Source organism: Toxorhynchites rutilus, chromosome 2 (assembly GCF_029784135.1).
Source record: "Toxorhynchites rutilus septentrionalis strain SRP chromosome 2, ASM2978413v1, whole genome shotgun sequence".
NCBI classification, from domain to species: domain Eukaryota; kingdom Metazoa; phylum Arthropoda; class Insecta; order Diptera; family Culicidae; genus Toxorhynchites; species Toxorhynchites rutilus.
Genome location: NC_073745.1, coordinates 196,299,867 through 196,322,073, shown reverse-complemented (window position 1 = coordinate 196,322,073; position 22,207 = coordinate 196,299,867). Strand labels below are relative to the sequence as shown.

General features: G+C 40.7%; 1 protein-coding gene across 7 annotated transcripts in view; it reads right to left on the bottom strand.

Moving 5' to 3' along the window:
- The window catches only part of LOC129770824 (cell adhesion molecule Dscam2), a 388,958-nt gene that overhangs the window by 30,828 nt on the left and 335,923 nt on the right, over positions 1-22,207 (bottom strand). For 5 of the 7 annotated variants that reach the window (XM_055773919.1, XM_055773924.1, XM_055773921.1 and 2 more), the window contains exons 11-17: positions 19,989-20,875; positions 18,851-19,930; positions 18,639-18,791; positions 11,378-12,523; positions 11,148-11,297; positions 10,834-11,004; positions 10,457-10,608 (exon numbers count right to left, since the gene is read on the bottom strand). In XM_055773919.1, the coding sequence (XP_055629894.1) occupies positions 10,457-10,608; positions 10,834-11,004; positions 11,148-11,297; positions 11,378-12,523; positions 18,639-18,791; positions 18,851-19,930; positions 19,989-20,875 (3,739 nt within the window). The remainder of the gene's footprint in view (positions 1-10,456; positions 10,609-10,833; positions 11,005-11,147; positions 11,298-11,377; positions 12,524-18,638; positions 18,792-18,850; positions 19,931-19,988; positions 20,876-22,207) is intronic. The other 2 variants (XM_055773923.1, XM_055773925.1) reach the window with 1 other exon arrangement.

Here is a 22,207-nt window from a genome sequence, read left to right as displayed (position 1 = left end):
GTGCTCAAGTTGGCTTACAAAGCTGCTCACGACAATCAGAAAACCCGCATCAAGAACAGAGCAGCTTCGGTTCGGGGCTCATCAAGGCAACAATTAGTTTCAGTGAGTGGCAAAGTGTTTCTCCGGCACGTCGCATTAAATGTAATTTACTGAACAATATGTCACAAGCTGGATGGGAAGAAATTTTCCAACTGTGAAAGCTGTGGCGAGTGGCAAACGCAATAGCTAAACAGGAAGGTTTAACCGAACAAGATGGGAATATCGAGTGATAACAAAAACACAACACCAAAGGTTCTTTTCAACCCTCAACATATTCATAAAGAGTAAACAGTAAACTAATCCATTTTTCAGGTAGATAGGTAGGTATTCACGTAGGAGAAGAAAATAAAACAATATATTAAAAATATATATTTAACAAAAGATGTCCCCTTTGTATAGTCCTACGTCACTCCGGTTATGTCCCCGACATTACCCACCCGTCTTTTTTTTTATCGAGATGTCACTAGATCTTGACGTTTCATGCAGTTTTAAGACATTTGGCATAAAAAAATCGTTTTCGAAAACCCCGATTTCCTTTGCTCCCCCTTAGGTGATTTTTCGATTTTCAAAAAACTCAAACTTTGACCGCTTTGCGCCGCTCTCCCTTAAGTCCGATTTAGCTAATATTTGGCATAGAGTGTTTTTTCGAGGTGGGGAACATTTTTTATGAGGTAACTTTTTGAAATTAGAGATGAACATTTTCATTGGCGCCCTAGTGTAGGTGTAGTGGACAAAAATATCGAGAAGAAATAAAAAATCGATTTCTTTTTGTTTTTAAAGAATTTTTTGTGGATTTAGCAAATTTTTTGCTAATGAACTTAATAGCAAATTCCATTAACCTTATTAACCGCTTTCATTTGGTACCAACAACGTTCATGTAGGACTTTTCTATACAGATATATTTTTGTTTTAATGAAAATTTACCCCTTCGCCTTTGATGATGAATAATGTAATAACCAATGATCGCAACGGAAACCAAAAAGCAGTTTTTGAAAACTCAAATAATTATGTACAAGTTTAATTAGTTACTTTGACGAACACAAATTTATTTTATTTTTTTGCATCATATTTAAAAAGTACCAAAAACAGGATTTTAGAAAATATTCTGTAATTTTGCAAATATTGCTGCACCCGTAGCCGAGTGGTTAGCGTCTCACATTATCATGCTGGGTGTTCGGGTTCGATTCCCGTTCTGGCCGGTGAATTTTTCGTCAAAAAAATTCCTTCGACTTGCACTGTGGTCATGCGTATTCAAGAGCTTGCCCCTCGGAATACATTCAAGGCGTGTTATTTGGCTCAACTAAGTGTTAATAAATGACACTAGTTAATGCATACGTTGAGACCGCAAAAGTTCCACAAAGGAACGTTAACGTCATTCAAGAGAAGAGAAGAGCTGTTGTAACTTCATGCCAAAAGCCACAACGGGTTACGGGAGTAATCGTATTGTATAATAAACGCGTGAAAATCTAAACTTAGCATTTCTCTTTAAATTTTAACTACGTATGTTAAGATACATGTTGTTCCCCACGTGTGTTGCTTGTAAGTGAAATTGATAGTATTTTCCTGTTTTGATAGCTTTCGTGTAATTGATAGCTTTTTCCTGGATGACGGTTGTACTAACAGTGTTGCCGAATCGATGGATATAACAGCTTTCCCGCGTGTGGAAAAGTTTCTTCCTTCCTAGAGGTCAAGTCGTTGTGGAGCTCGAACAGTTCTCGATGAACGTCGCAAATCTTGAAATACCGTAGAATCTGTAGTACCCGTTGATCTCTGGGCATCGGACTGGCCGTTTGAAGTGAGCTCCCGTTCAGCTGTCGCAGTAGTTGTTTTGGCTTGTGTAAGACAAGGAATATTAGAATCAACAATCAATCTGAGTGGTCTTGAACACGGGCACCAGAAGTTATTGCGACATTGTTTTTTGAACTTTCATCAGAGTTTAACCCGTTTCCGCGCGAGAAAAATTCGTTCGGTGGAAAGCTTTGTACCAACAGAGCCAACATCGCGCAATTGGTCAATATGGCGTTTCCATGTACGGCCATCGTCAAGATCGATTAGATAATGTAATTTCTCTAAACGTTCCTTGATCTTACCAAAATTCCATTTATTGTCATGCAAATACTCTCTAGCCGACACACGAGCACCTGTCTGAAACTCGCGAACTTCTCCTCGAATTTCGCTATGATTAACATCTACCGACGGAGATGAGATCTGAGATCTAAACGAGACTTTATTTGTCGACCAAAGACAAGCATAGAAGGAGATTGACCTGCGTCTGGGTGAACAGTTTTCCGATAGGAAAGTAATATAGAGAACAATTCGTCATGAACTTGCGATGGAGTGCAATTTAAAGCTTTTAGCTTTGTCTTCATCGTTTGAATAAAACGCTCGGCCTGACCATTAGTGGCCGGATGATACGGTGCACTAAACTTGTGAACCACGCCATTCAAACGCAAGAATTTAGCAAATTCAGTAGACGTAAATTGAGGTCCGTTATCGCTAACGAATACAGAAGGAATACCATAGGTGGCGAAATAATCTCTACATTCACGAATGGTAGTTTCGGTTGTCATGTTTTTCAATACACTCACCACTGGCCATTTGAAATAGCATCGACAAGTATCAAGTAATAATATCCAAGAAATGGACCCGCATAGTCCACATGGACACGTTGAAACAGTTCTGAGGGTGATTCCTAGCAATGGAATGATACTTTGGGTGGATTTACTTTGGTAGCTTGACATGAACCACAGCCCTGCACCATGTCCTTATCAATTCCTTCCCACCAACAGTATGCCCGAGCAAGCGATTTGATGCGAGAAACGCCGAAATGACTAGAGTGTAGTTCATTCAAAACCTTTGAACGTAGCGCAGAAGGGATATAAACACGTATACCTCTCATGAGACAATCTTTTTGAAGATTGAATTCCTCTTGGTTTACTTCAAATCTGTATTTCGGTTCGACTACTCTCCCTGATCTTAAACCTTGTATTAAGACTTTGATATTATTGTCAGCTAGCGTCGCAATAGCCAGTTCGTCCACTGTCAAAGAAGGGTTTCAATCGTATGAACCTCTACTACATCTGATATTTCCAACTCAGGATCAGAAACAGACAAAGGTAAACGAGACATTGCGTCAGCGTTGCAGTGATCAGAAGAGCGGCGGTATCTGATTTTATAATCAAACGACTGTAAGAAAGCGGCACAATACTGCATACGCTTAGCAGACATTGTAGGTAGTCCTTTATTCTCTGAAAAGATCTGAGAAACAGGCTTGTTGTCAGTAACTAAAACGAAACGTCTTCCATATAAATATTGATGGAATTTCCGAATGCCGAAGATTATTGCATACGCTTCTTTGTCGATCTGTGAATATCTGTGTTGCGTATTGTTCAAAGTTTGTGACGGATATTGTAGTGGTCTCTCAGTTCCATCGGGATACTGATGACTGAGAACCGCACCAACGCCGTATGGTGACGCGTCGGTTACCAGAACAAGATGTAGGGTAGGATCGTAGTGCACAAGAAAACGTGACTGCATTTCTTTTTTCACGTAATTGAAAGCTTTGTCGCACTTCTCACTCCATACGAAGGGAACAGCATCCTTGAGTAGGTTATTGAGAGGGTAAAGAATTGTACTTAGATTGGGGGAAAGTTACCAGTGCTTGAATCCCAACAATCTTACCCATATTGTTATCGAATACACCAGAATATTTAGTAAGCAAATTCTCTAGTGAGGAAAGTGTTGGCTGTTGAGAAGTATTTGAATGAGTTACAGAATGAACATCTGGCTTAAATACACTTTTGAAGTCCATGTTTAACTCTAACAACCAATCACGCCCTAGTAAAGGGTGTGTCACATCAAATTGCATCACGGAAAAAACGCTGTAGAAATTTAATTTTCAGGAACTATATCTTCAGCTTTCGCTTATAATCAGATAAGAGTGTATAGATCACGTTGGCCATGCTCCACTGTCAATTTTTCGTAAATTTGGAAAAATGTCGTCGAACGAAAAAGAGCGTCATGAATTAATCCTGTGCACTCATTTCGAGAATCCGGAGTTGTCACATCAGGACATCGGTAAGATGCTGGGAATCGTCCAATCCACGGTCAGCAGAGTACTAAAACGATACTTCGAGAACCTAACCATCGACCGGAAGGTGAAGAACGGCAAAAATGGATGCTCCGTCAGTGAAAAAGATCACAAGCGCGTAGTTAAGCAGTTTAGACGTGATCCGAGAAGTTCGGTCCGGGATGTCGCCAATAAGCTGTATTTGTCAAGTTCATTCGTCCAGCGGACCAAGCAGCGGGAGGGCCTGCGTACATACAAGGTTCAGAAGGCTCCTAACCGCGACGAAAGGCAAACATGGTAAGGAAGACGCGAGCCCGGAAGCTGTACACCGAAATGCTGACGAAACCGCATTGCCTGGTAATGGACGACGAAACCTACGTCAAAGCGGACTTTCGTCAGCTGCCGGGCCTGTTGTTTTTCTCCGCAGAGGACAAATTCAGCGTTCCGGAGGAGATTCGCAAGCAGAAACTATCCAAGTTTGCCAAAAAGTACATGGTGTGGCAAGCGATCTGCTCTTGCGGAAAGCGGAGCGCCCCCTTCGTGATGACCGGCACGGTAAACGGGCAGGTTTACCTTAAGGAGTGCCTACAGAAGCGCTTACTACCACTATTGAAGCAGCACGAGGGCCTGACCATCTTCTGGCCGGATCTCGCTTCGTGCCACTATTCAAAGGACGTGTTGGAGTGGTACGAAGCCAACGGGGTCACCTTCGTGCCAAAGGAAATGAACCCGCCCAACGCGCCGGAGCTTCGCCCAATAGAGAAATATTGGGCGATTATGAAGCAGGCCCTCCGGAAGAACCCAAAAGTTGTCAAATCGGAGGCGGACTTCAAGCGAAAATGGATTTCTGTTCAAAAAAAACTACAACCTGACGTTGTATAGAACCTTATGGACGGGGTAAAGAGGAAGGTGCGAGCATACGGGCTTGGGCTCGAAGTATGAATAAAAAGAAAATGCCAAAAGTTGTACAATAGTTTTTATTTTACTGTCTAAAATTTTCAAAAGGATCGGTCTACTGGGCGAATTTCTACAGCGTTTTTCCCGTGATGCAATTTGATGTGACACACCCTTTAGTGGGTTTCGATTTGACTCTGCAACATACAAGGGTAATGTGAGCTTATCACCGTTCGAAATAGTATTGACGAAAATTTTTCCTAACGTTACAATGTCGGTATCGCAATAACTCACCAGTTTCGTACTCGTCGGATGTATGTCGTAGTCCTTGAAATAACATTTCTTGTCTCTAACACTGATCAGAGAGACAGGCGAACCGATGTCCACCTCAAACGTCAGTTTCTTCCCATCAATCATCAGATCCAACAGAAACTTGTCGACAAAGCTCCGGATACTATGTATGTGTAGGATGTCTCTCACTGTCGATGAGCTCTCTATGTGATGTGTATCAGCGTCGCCTTGTTTCCTGTCAGCTTCGCTTGGCACACCTTTTCCAAGTGTCCTTGCTTCTTGCAGAAATTGCACACTGTTGATTGATGCTTGTACTTGTTAGTCAAATGATTCGAATCCCTTCAACAATAGCAACTTTTGCCGGGTGCAACGGTTTTTGGCTTCTCCTTCGTAGCCAAATTCAATTTAGCAGCAACGTTCCTCAGTTTCTTTTTACCATGTTCGATATGCTGCACAACCGGTTTCGAAGTAGAACCATGCATTTCGTCTGTTCCACGATGCGACATTTCCATTCCAAATGCACCAAATGCAATGCAAATGCACCAAATGCCAAATTCGCTTTCCCTAGCATGAGGTCTCTTACTTCTAGCAAACGAGACTGAATCACGCGATTCCGCAACCCGAAAACGAATTGATTACGGATGGCAGTACGAGGTGATCACCGAAGTTGCATGTCTGTGCCAACTTTTCGAGATCCGTAATGTAATCGCTAAGCGACTCGTGCTCCAATTGTTTACGTGCTCCAGTGGAGCAGGACTAAAATGCTCTTTCAGCAAAACGACAATTTGTTCGTATGTTTTCGTAACGGGAGCCTCCGCTTTCAGTTCATTGCATCGCAGGTCGTACGTAACAGCTCCCATGTAATGAAGAAGATAGTCGCGTTTGTTATCAGCACCAACCTTGTATATCCGGAAGGACACTTCCAGTCTTTCAAGCCAGCGATCGAATTTCATTGTAGCAGGGTTGAATGGTTCGAAGGTGAATGAAGCAGGCATCGCAGCAGCAGCACCTTTCCCGGGAACAGCACAAATTCCCCAATTCTCGTCGCCAAACTTTTGTAACTTTATGCCAAAAACCACAACGGGCTACGGGAGTAATCGTAATGTATAATAAACGCGTGAAAATATAAACTAAGAATTTCTCTTTGCATTTTAACTACGTATGAAAAGATACATGTTGTTCTTCACGTGTGTTGCTTGTAAGTGAAATTGACAGTAGCTTTTTCCTGGATGATGGTTGTACTAACAGTATTGCCGAATCGATGGATATAACAATTGCAGTAAGTTTCAATATTAGCAGGGAAATTCTTAGCCTAGTGTACCTAACACCTGTGAACGTTTCATATTGATACGTTCAGCCGTTTTTTTTTAGTCGGTCGATCAAACTTTGAAGTAAATGAACAGAGCACTTCAACGCATGTTGCACCAGAAGTTCATAATGCTATGAGTACTCTTCTGTGTTCATACGTTTGTAGGTTCCAAGATTGCAAGGAGTGATGATACTTACACGTATACATACGCATTCTTACAAATACATGCACTCTTCACCCATAAACTCATGAAAACGAAAGTTTATTAAATTCTAAATCGCCAAAAAACGAAGGGTAAATTTTTCATTCGACAGAGAATATCTTTGGGTTGAATTTGCTATTGATCTTGGTAGACAAAAAATTGTGTTGATTCACAATATTTCTGTAGAAACAGAAAAAAAATCGAATTTTCATTTCTTCTCGATTTTTATGTCCACTTCATTTACACACACACCAAGATAACAATATGTTCGTGAAATATTCCGAAAGCTGAAGGTTTAAGCTTTAAAATGATATATATATATATATATATATATATATATATATATATATATATATATATATATATATATATATATATATATATATATATATATATACATATATATATATATATATATATATATATATATATATATATATATATATATATATATATATATATATATATATATATATATATATATATATATATATATATATATATATATATATATATATATATATATATATTAGGGGAGGTACTCAATACTTTAGCTTGTTGGAAAGGTATTTTTGCGCGCTATAATATAGTCCTTGACAGTGTTTTGTTTGGTTAAGTCGTTCGTGAGTTATAGTGTCGCAAATATGGAGCAAAATAAAGAGAAAATCCGACATATTTCACAGTACTACTATGACAAAGGTAAAAATGCATCTCAAGCTGCCAATAAAATTTGTGCAGTTTATGGACCCGATACATTTTCCATTTCTACCGCACAACGATGGTTTCAACGTTTTCGTTCTGGTGTAGAGGTCGTCAAAGATGTGCCCCTCTCCGGAAGGCCTGTCGTCGAAAATTGCGACAAATTCGCTGAATAAGCCGAGAAAGACCGGCATAGTAGCAGCCGTAGCATCGGCCAAGAGCTGGGGATAAGTCATCAAACCGTTATTGACCATTTGAAGAAGCTTGGATTCACAAAGAAGCTCGATGTATGGGTGCCACACACGTTGACGCAAAAAACATCTTTGACCGTATCGACGCATGTGAATCGCTGCTGAATCGCAACAAAATCGACCCGTTTCTGAAGCGGATGGTGACTGGCGATGAAAAGTGGGTCACTTACGACAACGTGAAGCGCAAACGGTCGTGGTCGAAGCCTGCTGAAGCGGCTCAGACGGTGGCCAAGCCCTCATTAACGGCCAGGAAGGTTCTGCTGTGTGTTTGGTGGGATTGTCAAGGAATAATCTATTATGAGCTGCTGCTTCCCTATGGCCAAACGCTCAATTCGGACCTGTATTCCCAACAACTGGACCGCTTGAAGGTAGAACTCATGATGGCCTCTTCATCTCTGATAAACAGAGGCCGCATTGTCTTCCATCAGGACAACGCCAGGCCACACACTTCTTTGGTGACGCGCCAGAAGCTCCGGGAGCTCGGATGGGAGGTTCTTTTGCATCCGTCGTATAGTCCGGACCTTGAACTAAATGACTACCACCTGTTTTTGTCCATGGCGAACGAGCTAAGTAGTCTGAAGTTAGCCACAAAAGAGGCCTGTGAAAATTGGCTATCCGAGTTTTTTTCCAATAAGGAAGCAAGTTTCTATAACAGGGGTATTATGAAGTTGGCATCTCGTTGGGAACAAGTCATCGAACAAAACGGCGCATATTCGACTTAAAACAGATGATTGTAACTAATTTTGTGAACAAATGAAAATTCAAAAAAAATACCGCAGGACTTTTTGACAGCCTAATATATATGTCATTATCCTAATAGAATGTTCCGACAGATTATGGGCCCTATTGCAGAAAACGAGACGAGCAGACGAGTGCTCGTCTCGTTTGTTTTGATATTCCAGAAGCCGAGCTCGACTAAAAACAAACGACTAGCTCGTCTGGCTCAACGACCGTTTGACCGCACTCGTCGATGAGTCAGTCGAATCGTCTAGTTTGTTTGATGTGTTTGTTCACCTTGTTTTTTTTTCCAAAATATATATTTTTATCAAGGCTCATATGGCGTTAGCCTCACGGGGCCGGGAGTTCAATACTTTGAAAATTTTTCTTATTATCTATGTTAGTAATATGTAACCGATTACTCGCGGTTGGCTCGAGGTTAGTATTACAAGTGTTTTCGTATTTCGGATATTGCTGTCTCCAAAGCTCTGTACGTGTGCCCGACACGGGATACTTCCTATTGGAATGCAGCTGACCCTTAATCAGCAACCAGCGCTTGTTCACCTTGTTGATTGAAAGCATCGGTATTCTTTTGCTCCGCCTTTATCTTCGAAAATTGTTTCACGGCTAAACTAGTGTTGCATAAGCAATGTATGTTTTCAGATTTTCAAATGGGCCTCTTCCAAACAACACAACCAAATGTAAACACTGAACTCATATCCAGGGATGCTAGATGAATGTTTGGAATATATTAACACGGCACCGAAAGGGTCTTCATATTGAACGAAAATGAGTAATTCAAAACAACTACTTTATTGGAAATACATATCCACTGGAGTCGCTTTTTACGCGGGGGATACGTGCCGCGAAAACAAAAACCGCGTAAATCCCAAAATCCGCGTAAAAAAACCGCGTATATTCCAAAATCCGCGTAAAAATAAACCGGTTAATTTTCAAAATCCGTGTAAAAATCTAACAAACAGTGAATTATTAGTTTAAAATGTAACCCATATTCTAACAACTGATTACCTGATTTTTTTTTGCATGCTTCAAACCTGCTATCTGTATCTTCTTTAATTTTTAGCTACTAATCATTGATACAATACTAAATTATTTTGCGTAAAGTAACATCAATAAACATATTGAATTTTACGAGGTTAATGAGTGCCGCGTAAAAACAAACCGCGTAAATTTCAAAATCCGCGTAAAAAAACCGCGTTAATTCAGAAATCCGCGTAAATTCCAAAAACCGCGTAAAAACTGACTTCAGTGAATATAGATTTAAAACTTTTCTTGACAAATTGTTGATTAGGTGAACAAACACTGCCCCCAATAAATCCATAATAACAAAACGTCTGAGTGATCAAACCATATGCTCGAGGAAAAATATCAATGAAACCAAAAGATATATGAAACATATTCCTTTTTGTTATGTTTTTTTTAATATTTTGGCACTGAGAAAAGAGTATCGATTGATCAATTTTAAAACTGTTTGTTGTTTTTCACAAAACAAAACATGTCTTTTCATCTGACATCACTGATTATACCGAGAAGAACTGACTGAAGTCTCTCCAGTCTACCAAATAAAACAGTCCAATGAAACTCGTGTACTGGAATGGAATATTTTGTTCGTCTCGACAGTGACTGAAGCCGAGACGAGACGAATTGCTCGTCTCGTTTTCTGGAATAGGGCCCTATTTTCGACTTTCAAAAGTAGTGGAAAAGGATCTGCACGATTACAAGTTTGAGTCACTGTATATTCAATCGTGGTGTTTTTGGGGTTTCTGTGAATTTAACAATCACACGATATCATGTTTCTCTAGCGGAAGAATTCATACAAAATAATGGTAACAAAGAGATACTAATTGGCATACACCGGTTCATTGTCTTCGGTTTTCCACAAACAAGGAAACAAATGAGTGCGAGAGATGTCTAAAATATATCGATAAGCATAAGAAAGGGTGATGATATAAAATTAAACTTACATGATAGCTTTCGGTTTTTACATCATGATACACAAATGACCCTCTTACCGAATGATATGGTCCACTGTAAACATTTCCGCTGTATGAACTTTCGCTGTAAGTTTGTTTGTTCAGCTGAAACGTTGCATACGGGCAAATGTCTTCAATGTATTCTGAAACAAAAGGAAAGCAAGAGAAAAGAAACTAAATTAAGTGATAATATTAGGCTTTTGCACCCTCCGTTGTTTTTTTTGTTTGCTGTATGTTAACTCCACAGCGAAGCTCAATGCTTCAGAAAGGACCTGCTATTGTTTTGAAAATTTTCGAAAGCATTCGAACGGCGCTGTGAAAGATTCAAACAGCGCTATCATAGAGATAAGCAAACGAGATCCGATTACCATTTCCCTCTGCTTTAAGACTGCCCGAATCGACGGAATTGCTGTTGCGACTATTTTGCTGAGCTCGCACCGCCAGATATTGCTGGTCCCGATTGTGCTTGTTCTGGATGTTGGCAATTGAAGGTGACTCCGACATTGACGTTGACGGTATTCGATTTTGGGTATTCAGCTCTGGGGACGAATTAATTCCGTGGCGGACATTGGGGAAGAGATTGGAAAGAAAATTCAAAAACAAAAAAAAACAAAAGAGCAGAATGAAATGTGTTTATTCAGTAGAGTGGAAAATTGAAGGTTGAATGAGGAGAGCAGATTACTTTTCTTTCGGATGAGAAGAGCCGCCGCGATTAGTGCGAAAAGGATGAGAATCGACAGACACAACGGCAGCAAGACTTTGAAATTAGCATAAAATGGGTTGTATCCAAGGTGTGGTGACACAGGATTAGTCAAGTCGGGATGTACCATCACTGTAAGAAATAGAAATGAAGGTAATTATTATGCCGTGAAACATGTATAATCTGTGATTTCGTAGTTTTGTTCAACTTACCACCTGCCACAGTGAGTGTGGTGTAATTGTAAATAGCCATTGTCGCACCAGCATTGTTATATGCTGTTACTCGCAACTGATACTTTGTGGCTGGATGTAAATCTGCTACCGTGAATATTCTTTCCGTCGCTTCAACGTGGCTCGATATCATGTTCCATTGAGATCTACCGTAAACTCGATTTTCGATCGAAAAATGAAGTATTCCGCATCCACCGTCTCCCCAGGAGTCCAACCAGCAGGTGACACTTGTTGAGTTATGAGTTATCATTTGTGAGTGCTTGGGTTGCACCGGCGGAAGCCCTTTTGTCTGTGAGTGAACAATGTCGCAGGGCAGTCCGGTTCCAATCTTATTGTTTGCGGTAATGTACAATTGATACTTCGTCCCACACCACAAATTCACCAGCAAATGAGTGTTGGTTTTTGAGTCGATTTGAATCTCTTCCCAATCGCCGTGCTCTCGTTTGTAATTGATTACATATCCTAGAATCGGAGATCCACCGTTCTTGTTATCCATCCATTCCAGCAGCAGACTGTCCGTATAAGTATTGATGACCGACAAACTTGGTGGATCCGGGGGCACTTTGATTCTGATATGGTAAACTATTTCATCCCGTCCCCAATTGTTTTCCACGCTGCATGTGTAATTGCCAGCATCCGTGTGTTGGCAGTCTTTAATGTAAAGGGTTCCGTTTTTTGCAATCATTTTCCTAGTTCCGGTCTCCATCGGCTGTTCGTCCTGGCGCCAAATCGTTACTGGCGCTGGGACTCCCACTTTTCTGCAAGGCAGAACTAGAGTTTCCTTCCACGGGGTAACAATTTCCTGACTGAAGGAAACAATCCTCGCAGGAACCTTATTGTTCGGTGGGACCGTAATGATTTCGGATTTCTCGCCTTCACCCACTTTGGTGGATGCTGTCAGCCAAAATTGGTACGTTCCATGTTCCTGGAGCCTTACCGTTTCGTGTATTTCAGCAAAGGGAACCAACGAACGCTTGTGACTGCCTTCCTCTCGGCCACCGTCTACCAGCGACATGTAGAATGTATACCCGGTAATGATGCCATTTTTGTTAGCAGGTGGTAACCAGGAAATGAGTATTTTCGTGTTAGATGCGGGAACCGCTTTGATGGCTTTCGGAGCAGACGGAACTAAATGGGAAGAAAAAAAAGTTACACTGTTCGACAGTGAAAATATCGGACGAATGAGAACGTGTGGTTTATAGGTAAAATCGAATACATTGCAAAAACAAATAGTTTATTAATTATCTTATTACATACTATTTTATTCATTTGAAACTAGCTGACCCGACAGACTTCCCGCCCAAAATGTATTTTTCGTTACCACATTCACGTTTTTTACTAAGCGCACGTTCATAGGTCCAATCGTAGAACTGTTCATTGATTGATTTTCTAATCTACCCTTTAAAATTACCTTTTACTATGAAATTCCTAGGACTTCTACCAAAACTCGTCATTATAATATCAGATTATTTTCAGACACAATTCTCGTTCAAGATTTTCCAACCACTTGCAAATAACATGTTTCTCCGTTACATGGGATAAATGTTTAAAAAAAAATATGATAGAACAAAGACAGCCCTAAATCTAATAATTCCTCTCTAGATTTTTGCGTCTTACAATTTAGTTCTCAAGTTCTCATTTTCTTTCAGTTTTTCGAGTCTCGAGTAATGCAGAAGTTTGTGTTTCATTTGCATGGCAGCCCTCTTCTCCATAGAAAGGGGAGGAGTGTCAAACCACTATAGAAACGTTTATCGATCCCCAAAGCCTCTATATGCCAAGTTTGATTCCATTTGCTTGATTAGTTCTCAAGTTATGCAGAAATTTGTGCTTCATTTGTATGGCATATCCCCCGTTTCGCTACGTTTCCGGTACTCAATTTCAAAACATATTCAATAAATCGTTGAAAAATGTCCAGGTAATCAATAAATTCAAACCTAAAGTATTAAGGGGGCTATGAACATGCTAAAAAATAAGTTATTTTCGCGATAATAAATTACTATGATTAATCTGATATCACAGTTTTATTAGGTATATGTTGACGAATTTCATGCCAACTCGGCTGGTCGTTGGCAGCACTATCTCAGATAGTAGTGAAACGTTGTTGGTGTAAATACATGGGTCATTTAAGCCAATTTGCACACTTGAAATATTCGAAGAATAATTAGACTACTTTTTGAAAAAAGCCAATTTTTATTCTGATTTTTTTTCAAAAATTGATACCTATGATACCTATAAAATTTTTGTCAAAGGACGAAATGTAGGAAATTGTTGAAATTTTCACAAAAAATAGCAAACATTTTTTGGAAAACAATTTAATTGACAAAAAAGTTTTTTTTTAAATTCTCAAAAATATATATATGAATAGCCCTTACAATTTCCAACAAGTCGTCCATACACCGGACTGGGCACTTTTACAGGGAAAAAGTTTTTCGAACAACAAATTTTTCATGTTTTCTTTGGAAAAATACAACTTATCTTAATTTTGTTTAAAAAATTTAAAAAATATATATCCTAATTCAAAGAAAAACAAAAACATGTTGTTCGAAAAACTATTTTCATATAAATGTGCCCATCGTCCAATACATGGAAAACTTGTTGGAAATTTTAAGGGCTATTTATAAACCCAAATTAACCTACAAAATTTTAGTCAAAGAATGGGATGTAAGAAATTATTTTGGTTTTCATTGAAAATTATCAATGATTTTTTTGGAGAAAAATTTCATTGAAAGAAAATATTTTAAAAATTAAAATTCATTTTTCTCGAAAACATATGCTTTAAAAATTCTGAAAAAAATAGATATAAATATCCCTTAAAATTTCCAACAAGTTTTCCATGCATCGGACGATGGGCACGTTTACATGAAAAAAGTTTTTCGAACAACAACTTTTTCATGTGGGAAATTGACATTGCTTATTCATGCGGGGGCATTTTCGTTCCGACTGAAAAGTGTTTCTCTAACACAGACTTCAAATCCATGGAGAGTAGGGAAATTGGCATTGGTATTGCAAATTTATGCAGGTTGGGGATATTTTTGGTCCGACTGAAATGTGTTTCCCTAACACAGACTTGAAATCCATGGAGCGTGAGGAAATTGACATTGCAAATAGGGGAAATGGGGGTAAAACGGACATGTTAAGAAGAACTTCAATTGTATCTTTGGAAACTCATGTTTTTCCAAAAATTAAAAGCCGTTTCTTACAGTTTAATATACTGGTTTTCGAAATAATTGGCCAAATGTTTTATGAAAATGCCGGAAAAATAACATTCACATGCGGACTCATGCTTGATTTTCTTTTTTGCTTCCCTATTCCACTTTTGATCAGTATTCATTATCATATGATGGTTTAAATTTTATAAAATAACATGTAGAAGGGATTCTCATCAACAGAAATAAAAATTTAATAATGCAACTATACAAATCAACTACCTGTCCATTATACTCTCACTGTCCGTCTTACCCGCGGTTCCCCTACAAGTCGGGGACATTTTTGTTCCGACTGAAATGTGTTTCCCTAACATAGACATCAAAACCAAGATGTCATCATATCAATCGTAATAGGACTGTTATTAAATTTACTTGTAACGAAGAACATAATCTATCACAATGCATGAATTGACCTTGCATGGCATTATACAATCTTTTTACTCACAAAGCAAATATATTGAATTCAATTGAATTCGGAAATTGGTTCATTCAATCCAAATTTTCATCAATACAAACAAATGATTGCTAAGCTAAGGTAGTCCCACGTCAACTTTGCGGTTATATCACAGACATGGATTTTTTTTCCAAAACAATTTTGCTATTTCTTGTGAAAATTTAAACATTTTCCTACATTTCGTCCCTTGACAAGAATTTTGTAGGTATCATAGTTTTTAAGTTATAAATTTTTGTAAAAAATTAAAAAGAATTGGCTTTTTCCAAAAAGTAGTCCAGTTATTTTTCTCCAGTTCCCACCAGTTTGCAAAACTTAGTTTCGAGAAAAACGCGTTTTAAATTTTGGATACGCGCTCCTTGCGCTTTTTTTGTTTTTCACTTTAAAGCATTTTTCGTTTTTATAATACATATTTTTACAGTGCAAGTGACACAGTCTGAACTTTTCATCTTTGATTCTATTTTTGATAATAAAATACAACTTTTTTGAATGTTCCTGATTTCAAATTCGGCAATTGTTCACCATCTTGATGGTATTGTTATAATTGAAATTTGAAAGTAACTAACTAATCTACCAACTAACTAATCTACTATATACAAATTTTTGATCAAGTCATATTCAGAGAGTCTACTTTTTTCAAAAAAAAAATGTTTTGAATTTATTAATTGTTGCATCAATTGTTTGAATATTAGCCTTCTGATGTAGGTCCGAGGGGGGGAATTGTCGGAGGTGTAAAGGCTGTACAGCAAAGGGCCCAGCAGACTTCCTTGCGGGACCCCTACCTCGATGGAGAATGTGTTTGATAAACGGCCATTCAACAATACCCTGAACGACCTTTGCTGAAGATAGCACCGGATGATTTTCACGAGGTAAGTTGGAAAGTTAAAGGAACGGAGCTTATATACGAGTCCGTTATGCCAGACATTGTCGGAACGCCCTTTCGACATCCAACAATGCCATGCCTGTGGACTTGGATACAGCCCCATTCATTTGAATCGTGTTCACAACTCTCACCAGTTGGTGGATGGTGGAATGTCCCTGTCTAAACCCAAATTGTTCAGACAGGAGGATGTTGTTGACCTCAACAAACTTTAGCAAACGGATCAGAATGATTTTTCAAAAATTTTGCCCAGCGCTGATATGATGCTGATGGGTCTATAACTCGAAGGTAGAGTTGGATCTTTCCCGGGTATACTTTGAGAGTGAGCCTTTCCAGGATCAGGTTGAAGATTCCATCAAACCCGGGGGCCTTCATGTTCTTAGTGGTCTTCAGCACTGAGCAAACTTGATCTGCATTGAGAGGAGGAACTGATTTTGGATGGTTTTTCAGCACTTTAGCAACTTTCCAGAATGGTCTGGAGCGGTCATTCAAGTTTTGAACGGTGCGCCCGAAACTGTTGTTTCGGAGAGAGACCATCCTGGAAGCAATCTGCCTGTTCAGATCGGTCATCTCTTCCTTTCTGTCGAGATCCCCAGTTCTCTGAAACTGGCGTCTACTCACATTTCGCAAACGGATCAATAGTTGAGTATGAGAGTCAATAGCAACGAACTTACCCCTCACAGGAACACGCCGCACAGACGCCATATCAGCCACGGAGATGGCGTATTGAAGTCCTTCTAGTGCTTGGTCGATGTCCTCCACTGAATGCAGCAGCGGGTTCTCCTCGATGTGCTGGTTCATCATCCTTCCAAACGCCAGCCAGTTGACGTTATGGTAATCCTATCGAAGGTAGATGGCTGGAACAATGTTGACCCCTACCTCAGCAACCACCGGCAGGTGATCGGAGCTGAGCTCCTTGAGCGCCACTGGCTTGGTCAGCATGATGTTTGAAAGAAAGATGTCCAAAGTTGACGGATTTACCGCAGGTGAGGGGAAGGTCGGCTGAGAACTGTACCGCATACTGCCCACGTTGCGCGTGGTCGAAGAGAAGCCGCCCGTTCTGATTTTGTCGGTAGTTCCGCCAGTCCTCATGACGGGCGTTGAGATCAACCCCAACAACAAAGCGAGAAGAGGTGCGAGTGATGGCACTCAAGTCATTTTGGAACAGACGCGCTATCCTGTTGCTGTTCGGACACTGATGAGGGCAGTACGAGGCAATGAAGTGGATGTGCCGTTTGTCAATGCGACCTCCACACTAAGCGCCTCGTTGACCGACGTGCAAACGTGCGGAAGGATGTTGTGCTTCAGGCCTTTCCGTACGATAACCGCAACACTGTCCCCCTAGAACTGGTGCGATCAAGTCGAATAATGTTGTGGTCCGGCAGCCAGAAGTTGTCGACGGGTTTTAGGTGGGTCTCTGAGAGAACACCCACGTCGCTGCTGTGTCTGCCGATGAAATCAGCAAACTCGATGGCTTTTGCTCTTACCGAGCAAGCGTTCCAGGTGGCTATTTTGAGAGATCTAAGAACCACACTTAATTATAAACTTACCGAGCAATTGTATCTGCTCGGGCTTGTTGCGGCACCCGCGGAGGGCGATCGTCTTCTTGTCAAAGATTTCCAACAGTTCCTCCGGAGTGATTTTTTCGGAGTTGGTTTCAGGTTGTGGTGGTCGCCAAAATCTAGGAGGGAGGCGAGCGTTGTCCGGCGGTTACACCAGAGGTAGCTTGAGGAGGGACATCTCGTTCACGAGTGCCTGGTTGGGTTGTATGCTCGGTGGGTCGTAGTGGGGGAAAATCTTCTACCCTGAAGGTTTTCTCCTGCTTCCGCCCCGTTTGATTGTTGATCGACGCCTGCTTGCGGATATGTTTGAAGTTTTCGCGTTTCGGGCACTGTCGGTCCGAACCTGAAGAGCACCACCATAGTTGGCACATGTGCTGCAGCGAGGGCTGATATTACAGTTACGAGTGACATGCCCAAAATTCAGACACCGCTGGCACTGGGTGACGTTGCGACGGCCGCCGCGATATGGTTCCCATCGGATTCTGACGGAGAAAAGAGAGCGGATCGCTTTGAGCGCATTCTACGTCACCGTCCCTTTCTGAAGATGCACTAAGAACAGGCAGTCCGGATACATCTTCTCATTTTCATTTCTCCGCTTCATCCGATAAATGGCGGTTGCAACCAGCTTAAATCGTTTCTTCAGTTCATCGGTGATCATCTTCGGGTCGAAGTTTGGCAGGCCGCGATTAAGAGCCTTGAAGGGTTTGTCCCCCGGGATGTCGTGGGTGGAAAACTCTATTTAAGCATTCTTCAGGAACGCCACGACCAAATTATAATCATCTCACGAGCGAAGGATAACTTTAGTGCCGATGCCACACAGCTTGTACTCTGCTGCAACACCCATTGATGCGAATTCGCTGATGAGTTTGTCAAGAGCGACCGCCTTCATTGGCTTGTAACTTTGGAATGGAGCATCGGATAAAACTTAGAAAAACTACAGTAAAAAAAGACATCCCCGAGAACATTTTGACCAGATTTTTTCAAGTTTCCATAGTGTACTACCCCCTTAAGGAACGGTTTTTGTTTCTAGTTTTTTTTGCATTGTATTCGACCATACTTTTAACCCACGATCCGTCTGGTGTATTCCTCTTCTTCCGTATAAAAGAGTTATTTTCACATGAGACATTCGGAATGATATACTTACCATCCTCGTGAGTCGTACAAAAAAACGAAGCAGTCCGTACGCCATCGCCAACTTTCGTGAACGCAAGCACCCAAAAGGTGTAATTGGTGAACTTTTTCAAGCTTTCCAGCGTCATGTATTGATTGTTCGTTTTGGCAGTAAACGGTTCCTTCTCTATAAAAGACAAAAACAAGTGAACGACAATACACGAAATCATTGATGGCCGATATTACCAAAAAGATCATCGATCTCAATGTAGGAAACCTTGTAGCCGCGTATCTTGCCATTCTGCCCTTCCGGTGCCGGTGGAGACCACGTTATGTAGATGGACGTCGAACTTAGCACATCGCACTTGGGACTGTCGGGAGGAGTTGAAGGCACATCTTCAAGCGTATTGATCGATATCTCTTTACTCGGCGGTCCACTACCCTGACTGGTGTATGCTTGTACCACGATGTTATACTGGGTACATTTGTCCAAATTTGCCAGTGTTGTCTCGCCCCCGAAATGCGTTCGCACTTCAACTGTTTTAAAATTAAAGCCTTGGGTGGGATTGATTTCCTTGTCGTTGGGACCAGAAGATTCCTGGTAGCCCACGTAATAGCCCAGTAGATTACCGTTCCATTGCTCCCGGTCGGGCGCTTCCCAGGAAAGAAAGATCTCGGTGGAACTTTTTGGCTCACCCTTGATGTTCAAAGGTGGACCAGAAGGCACTTCTTCTAAGGTGGTCACTTGAATGACTTCCGAGTACTCAGAAGCTCCCAGCTTGTTTTCGGCCGATATTCGGATGTGATATGCTTTCGCTGGTTTCAGATTTTGCAGCGTAATGACGGTTTGTGTTCCCGCAACGGTGATGTGATCAGCCGACTGCCATGAGTCCGTTACGGGTTTGTATTCGACATTATATTTCTCAATGGGGCTGTTACCGGCGAACGGTTGACTCCACGAGAGTTGCAACGTTCTTGATTGTTGTGAATTGATGCGAAGGTTTTTAGGAGACTCTGGCACCTCCTGTATCACTAGCTGAATCGACATCTCGTCATGGCCGAATGCATTCGTTGCGTGGCAGATGTACACACCCGTGTCCTGCCGGTAGGTATGCGATATTCCAAGCTCCGAAACCATTCCATCATCTAGAACCTGTTCGCGGATATTATATCGATTGTCGAGCGATTCGTCGATATGCTGCTGTGAGTTTTGCATTTTCCACTTGATGTCGATTGGATTATCTCCCTGGACATTGCATTGGATGTGAATTTGTTTGTTCCGAGGTGAAGTGATTTGTTTGCTTTTTGTGTTGAAATAGGCAGGTACTGTAAAAATGAAGAATGTAAAAAAGTACAATGAAAGAAAGATTTAACTGAATCTTACCATTAACTTTGAGAAAGATCACTTTGCTGACTCCGGTTCCAATGGAATTTTTCGCTTCGCATAAAAAATGACCTTGTGATTCTTTGGTTATCTTTCGAAATTCCAACGTTCCATTCGAGTGTAACGAAACATTGGGCTCGTATAAAAAATCCTTATACTCGCCCGGGGTGTTTCCGATTGCTTTCTTCCACGTGATTGTCGGTTTTGGGTGACCACCCGCCTGGCAGTGTAAGGCAATATCTTGCCCTGCTTGTGCACTTGAATCCTTCGGCTCAAGGATCCATTTCGGTGGTACGTTGACAGTGAGAGGCACAGTAAAACTTTCACTTCCAGCGATATTACTGGCGATGCAAGTGTAATTCCCCGAGTACTCCGACGTGATATGTTCGATCACCAAACTGGCCGAGTACTCATCTAGTCGTCGTATCACTTCGTTGCCAGTTCCATGAACCGGTTTTCCGTTGCGTTCCCAACGAAAATTTACCGGCAAATCACCCTCCAGAATTTGACAGGATATAGCAGCACGCATTCCCTCGCGCAGCATGTTTGTCATTGCCTGAATGGGCATAATCCTCGGAGGCACTATAACCTGGATCTCAACGTTTCGTCGAGATGTTTGCTTCTGTTTGTTCTGGGCCATGCAGGTGTATGTTCCGGCATCTTCTGTGCGCTGCAACTGCTCTATTATCAATGTCCCATTGTTGTAGGCTCGTTGTCGTCTGTTGATGGGAAGAGTTTGGCCGTCGCGTTCCCAATGGATTTTATCGATCGGGTATCCTGCTACAGGACATTTTATTATCAGATCACTCCCGGATACGCCTATGATTTTGGGCATCTCTCGAATGTAAGGAAGCCCATACACGTTCACTCTGGCGCTGTGTGATACCCTGTATGGAGAAATTAAATTCGTTAGTTATAATATGCGTCTACAAATAAAAACAACCGACATATACACTACATGTCATAACGTTATAACCCTTCATTTTTTTTAATTTTTTGGATTTTTTCTGGTTTTTTTTGGACCCGATGATCAGAAAGTACCGGGAATTTTTAAATAAAACAAAATAGAGTTAAATTTCAGGCAAATTTATTTTCTCTCCTTCAAAATATGATTCATTTGAAGCAACACACTTTTGCCAACGATTGACCCTGTCTTCCATTCATCACTAATAGGCCGACGAAGGGATGACCTTTAGCTCCCTCGACGCATTCTCTTTGATCTCCTCGGTCGACCTAAATCTCTTTCCACGGAGTGGCAACTTGAACTTGAGGAACAAAAAAAGTTGCACAGGGTCATATCAGGTGAATACGGTGCATGATCGATGGTATTTACTTGATGTTTGGTCAAATAATTCAATCCGGGCTCGGTGCGATGGCGCATTATCATCATGCAAAATCCAATACACCCAGGTTTTTTACGCAGTTTTTTGCGCTGTTTTTTTACGAGGTTTTTTATACGCGAATTCAAATAACGCAGATTTTTACGCGGGTTTTCCAATCAACGTGTTTTTTTACGCGGATTTTCGAATTAATGATGTTTTTGTTTACGCGAATTTTCCAATTAACGCGGTTTTTTTACGAGGTACGCATCCCCCGCGTAAAAAAAAACCTGGGTGTACAGGCAAACACTAACTAAAATATAAATATATATAGAAGGTGTATTTGCCTATGAAAAAAATTTCTGATCATTCGCGAGCGTAACATGAGTAAATTTATAACACATGCGAATTGGGGTCTTTTGGTATTAACAAGTTCTTCCGCACTCGATAACTCGATGTTGACAATTCCTTAATATTTTCCTCCGTTGATCTATTGTTTTCAAATATTCACGATGAAGAGCCATAACCCTTCGCTTCATTGGCCGAGGCATTTTGATTGAATGTAATGCTTTTCCGTTTACTATTTTTGAAAGCATTGGCAGCCGTGGCAGTGTTCCGAGCTCTGCAATACAATTTTCTCAACCAATGTTAAAGTTGCTAAAACTTACATTATAAACCAAATCAACGTAAAAATAATAATTGTATTGATATCTACACAATTTTATTTTATTGAATACCAGGACATCAAACGCTATGACTCAGGAATAAAATTTTATTGAGTGGTTTTTATAGCTGTTTCGGTGATGTTGTCTGGCATCAGTGTCGAAAAAATAACGATGCCCTCACCAATGCAAATAAAACCATTGCGGAAAATTGAAAAATGAAATTTATCTTTCAGAG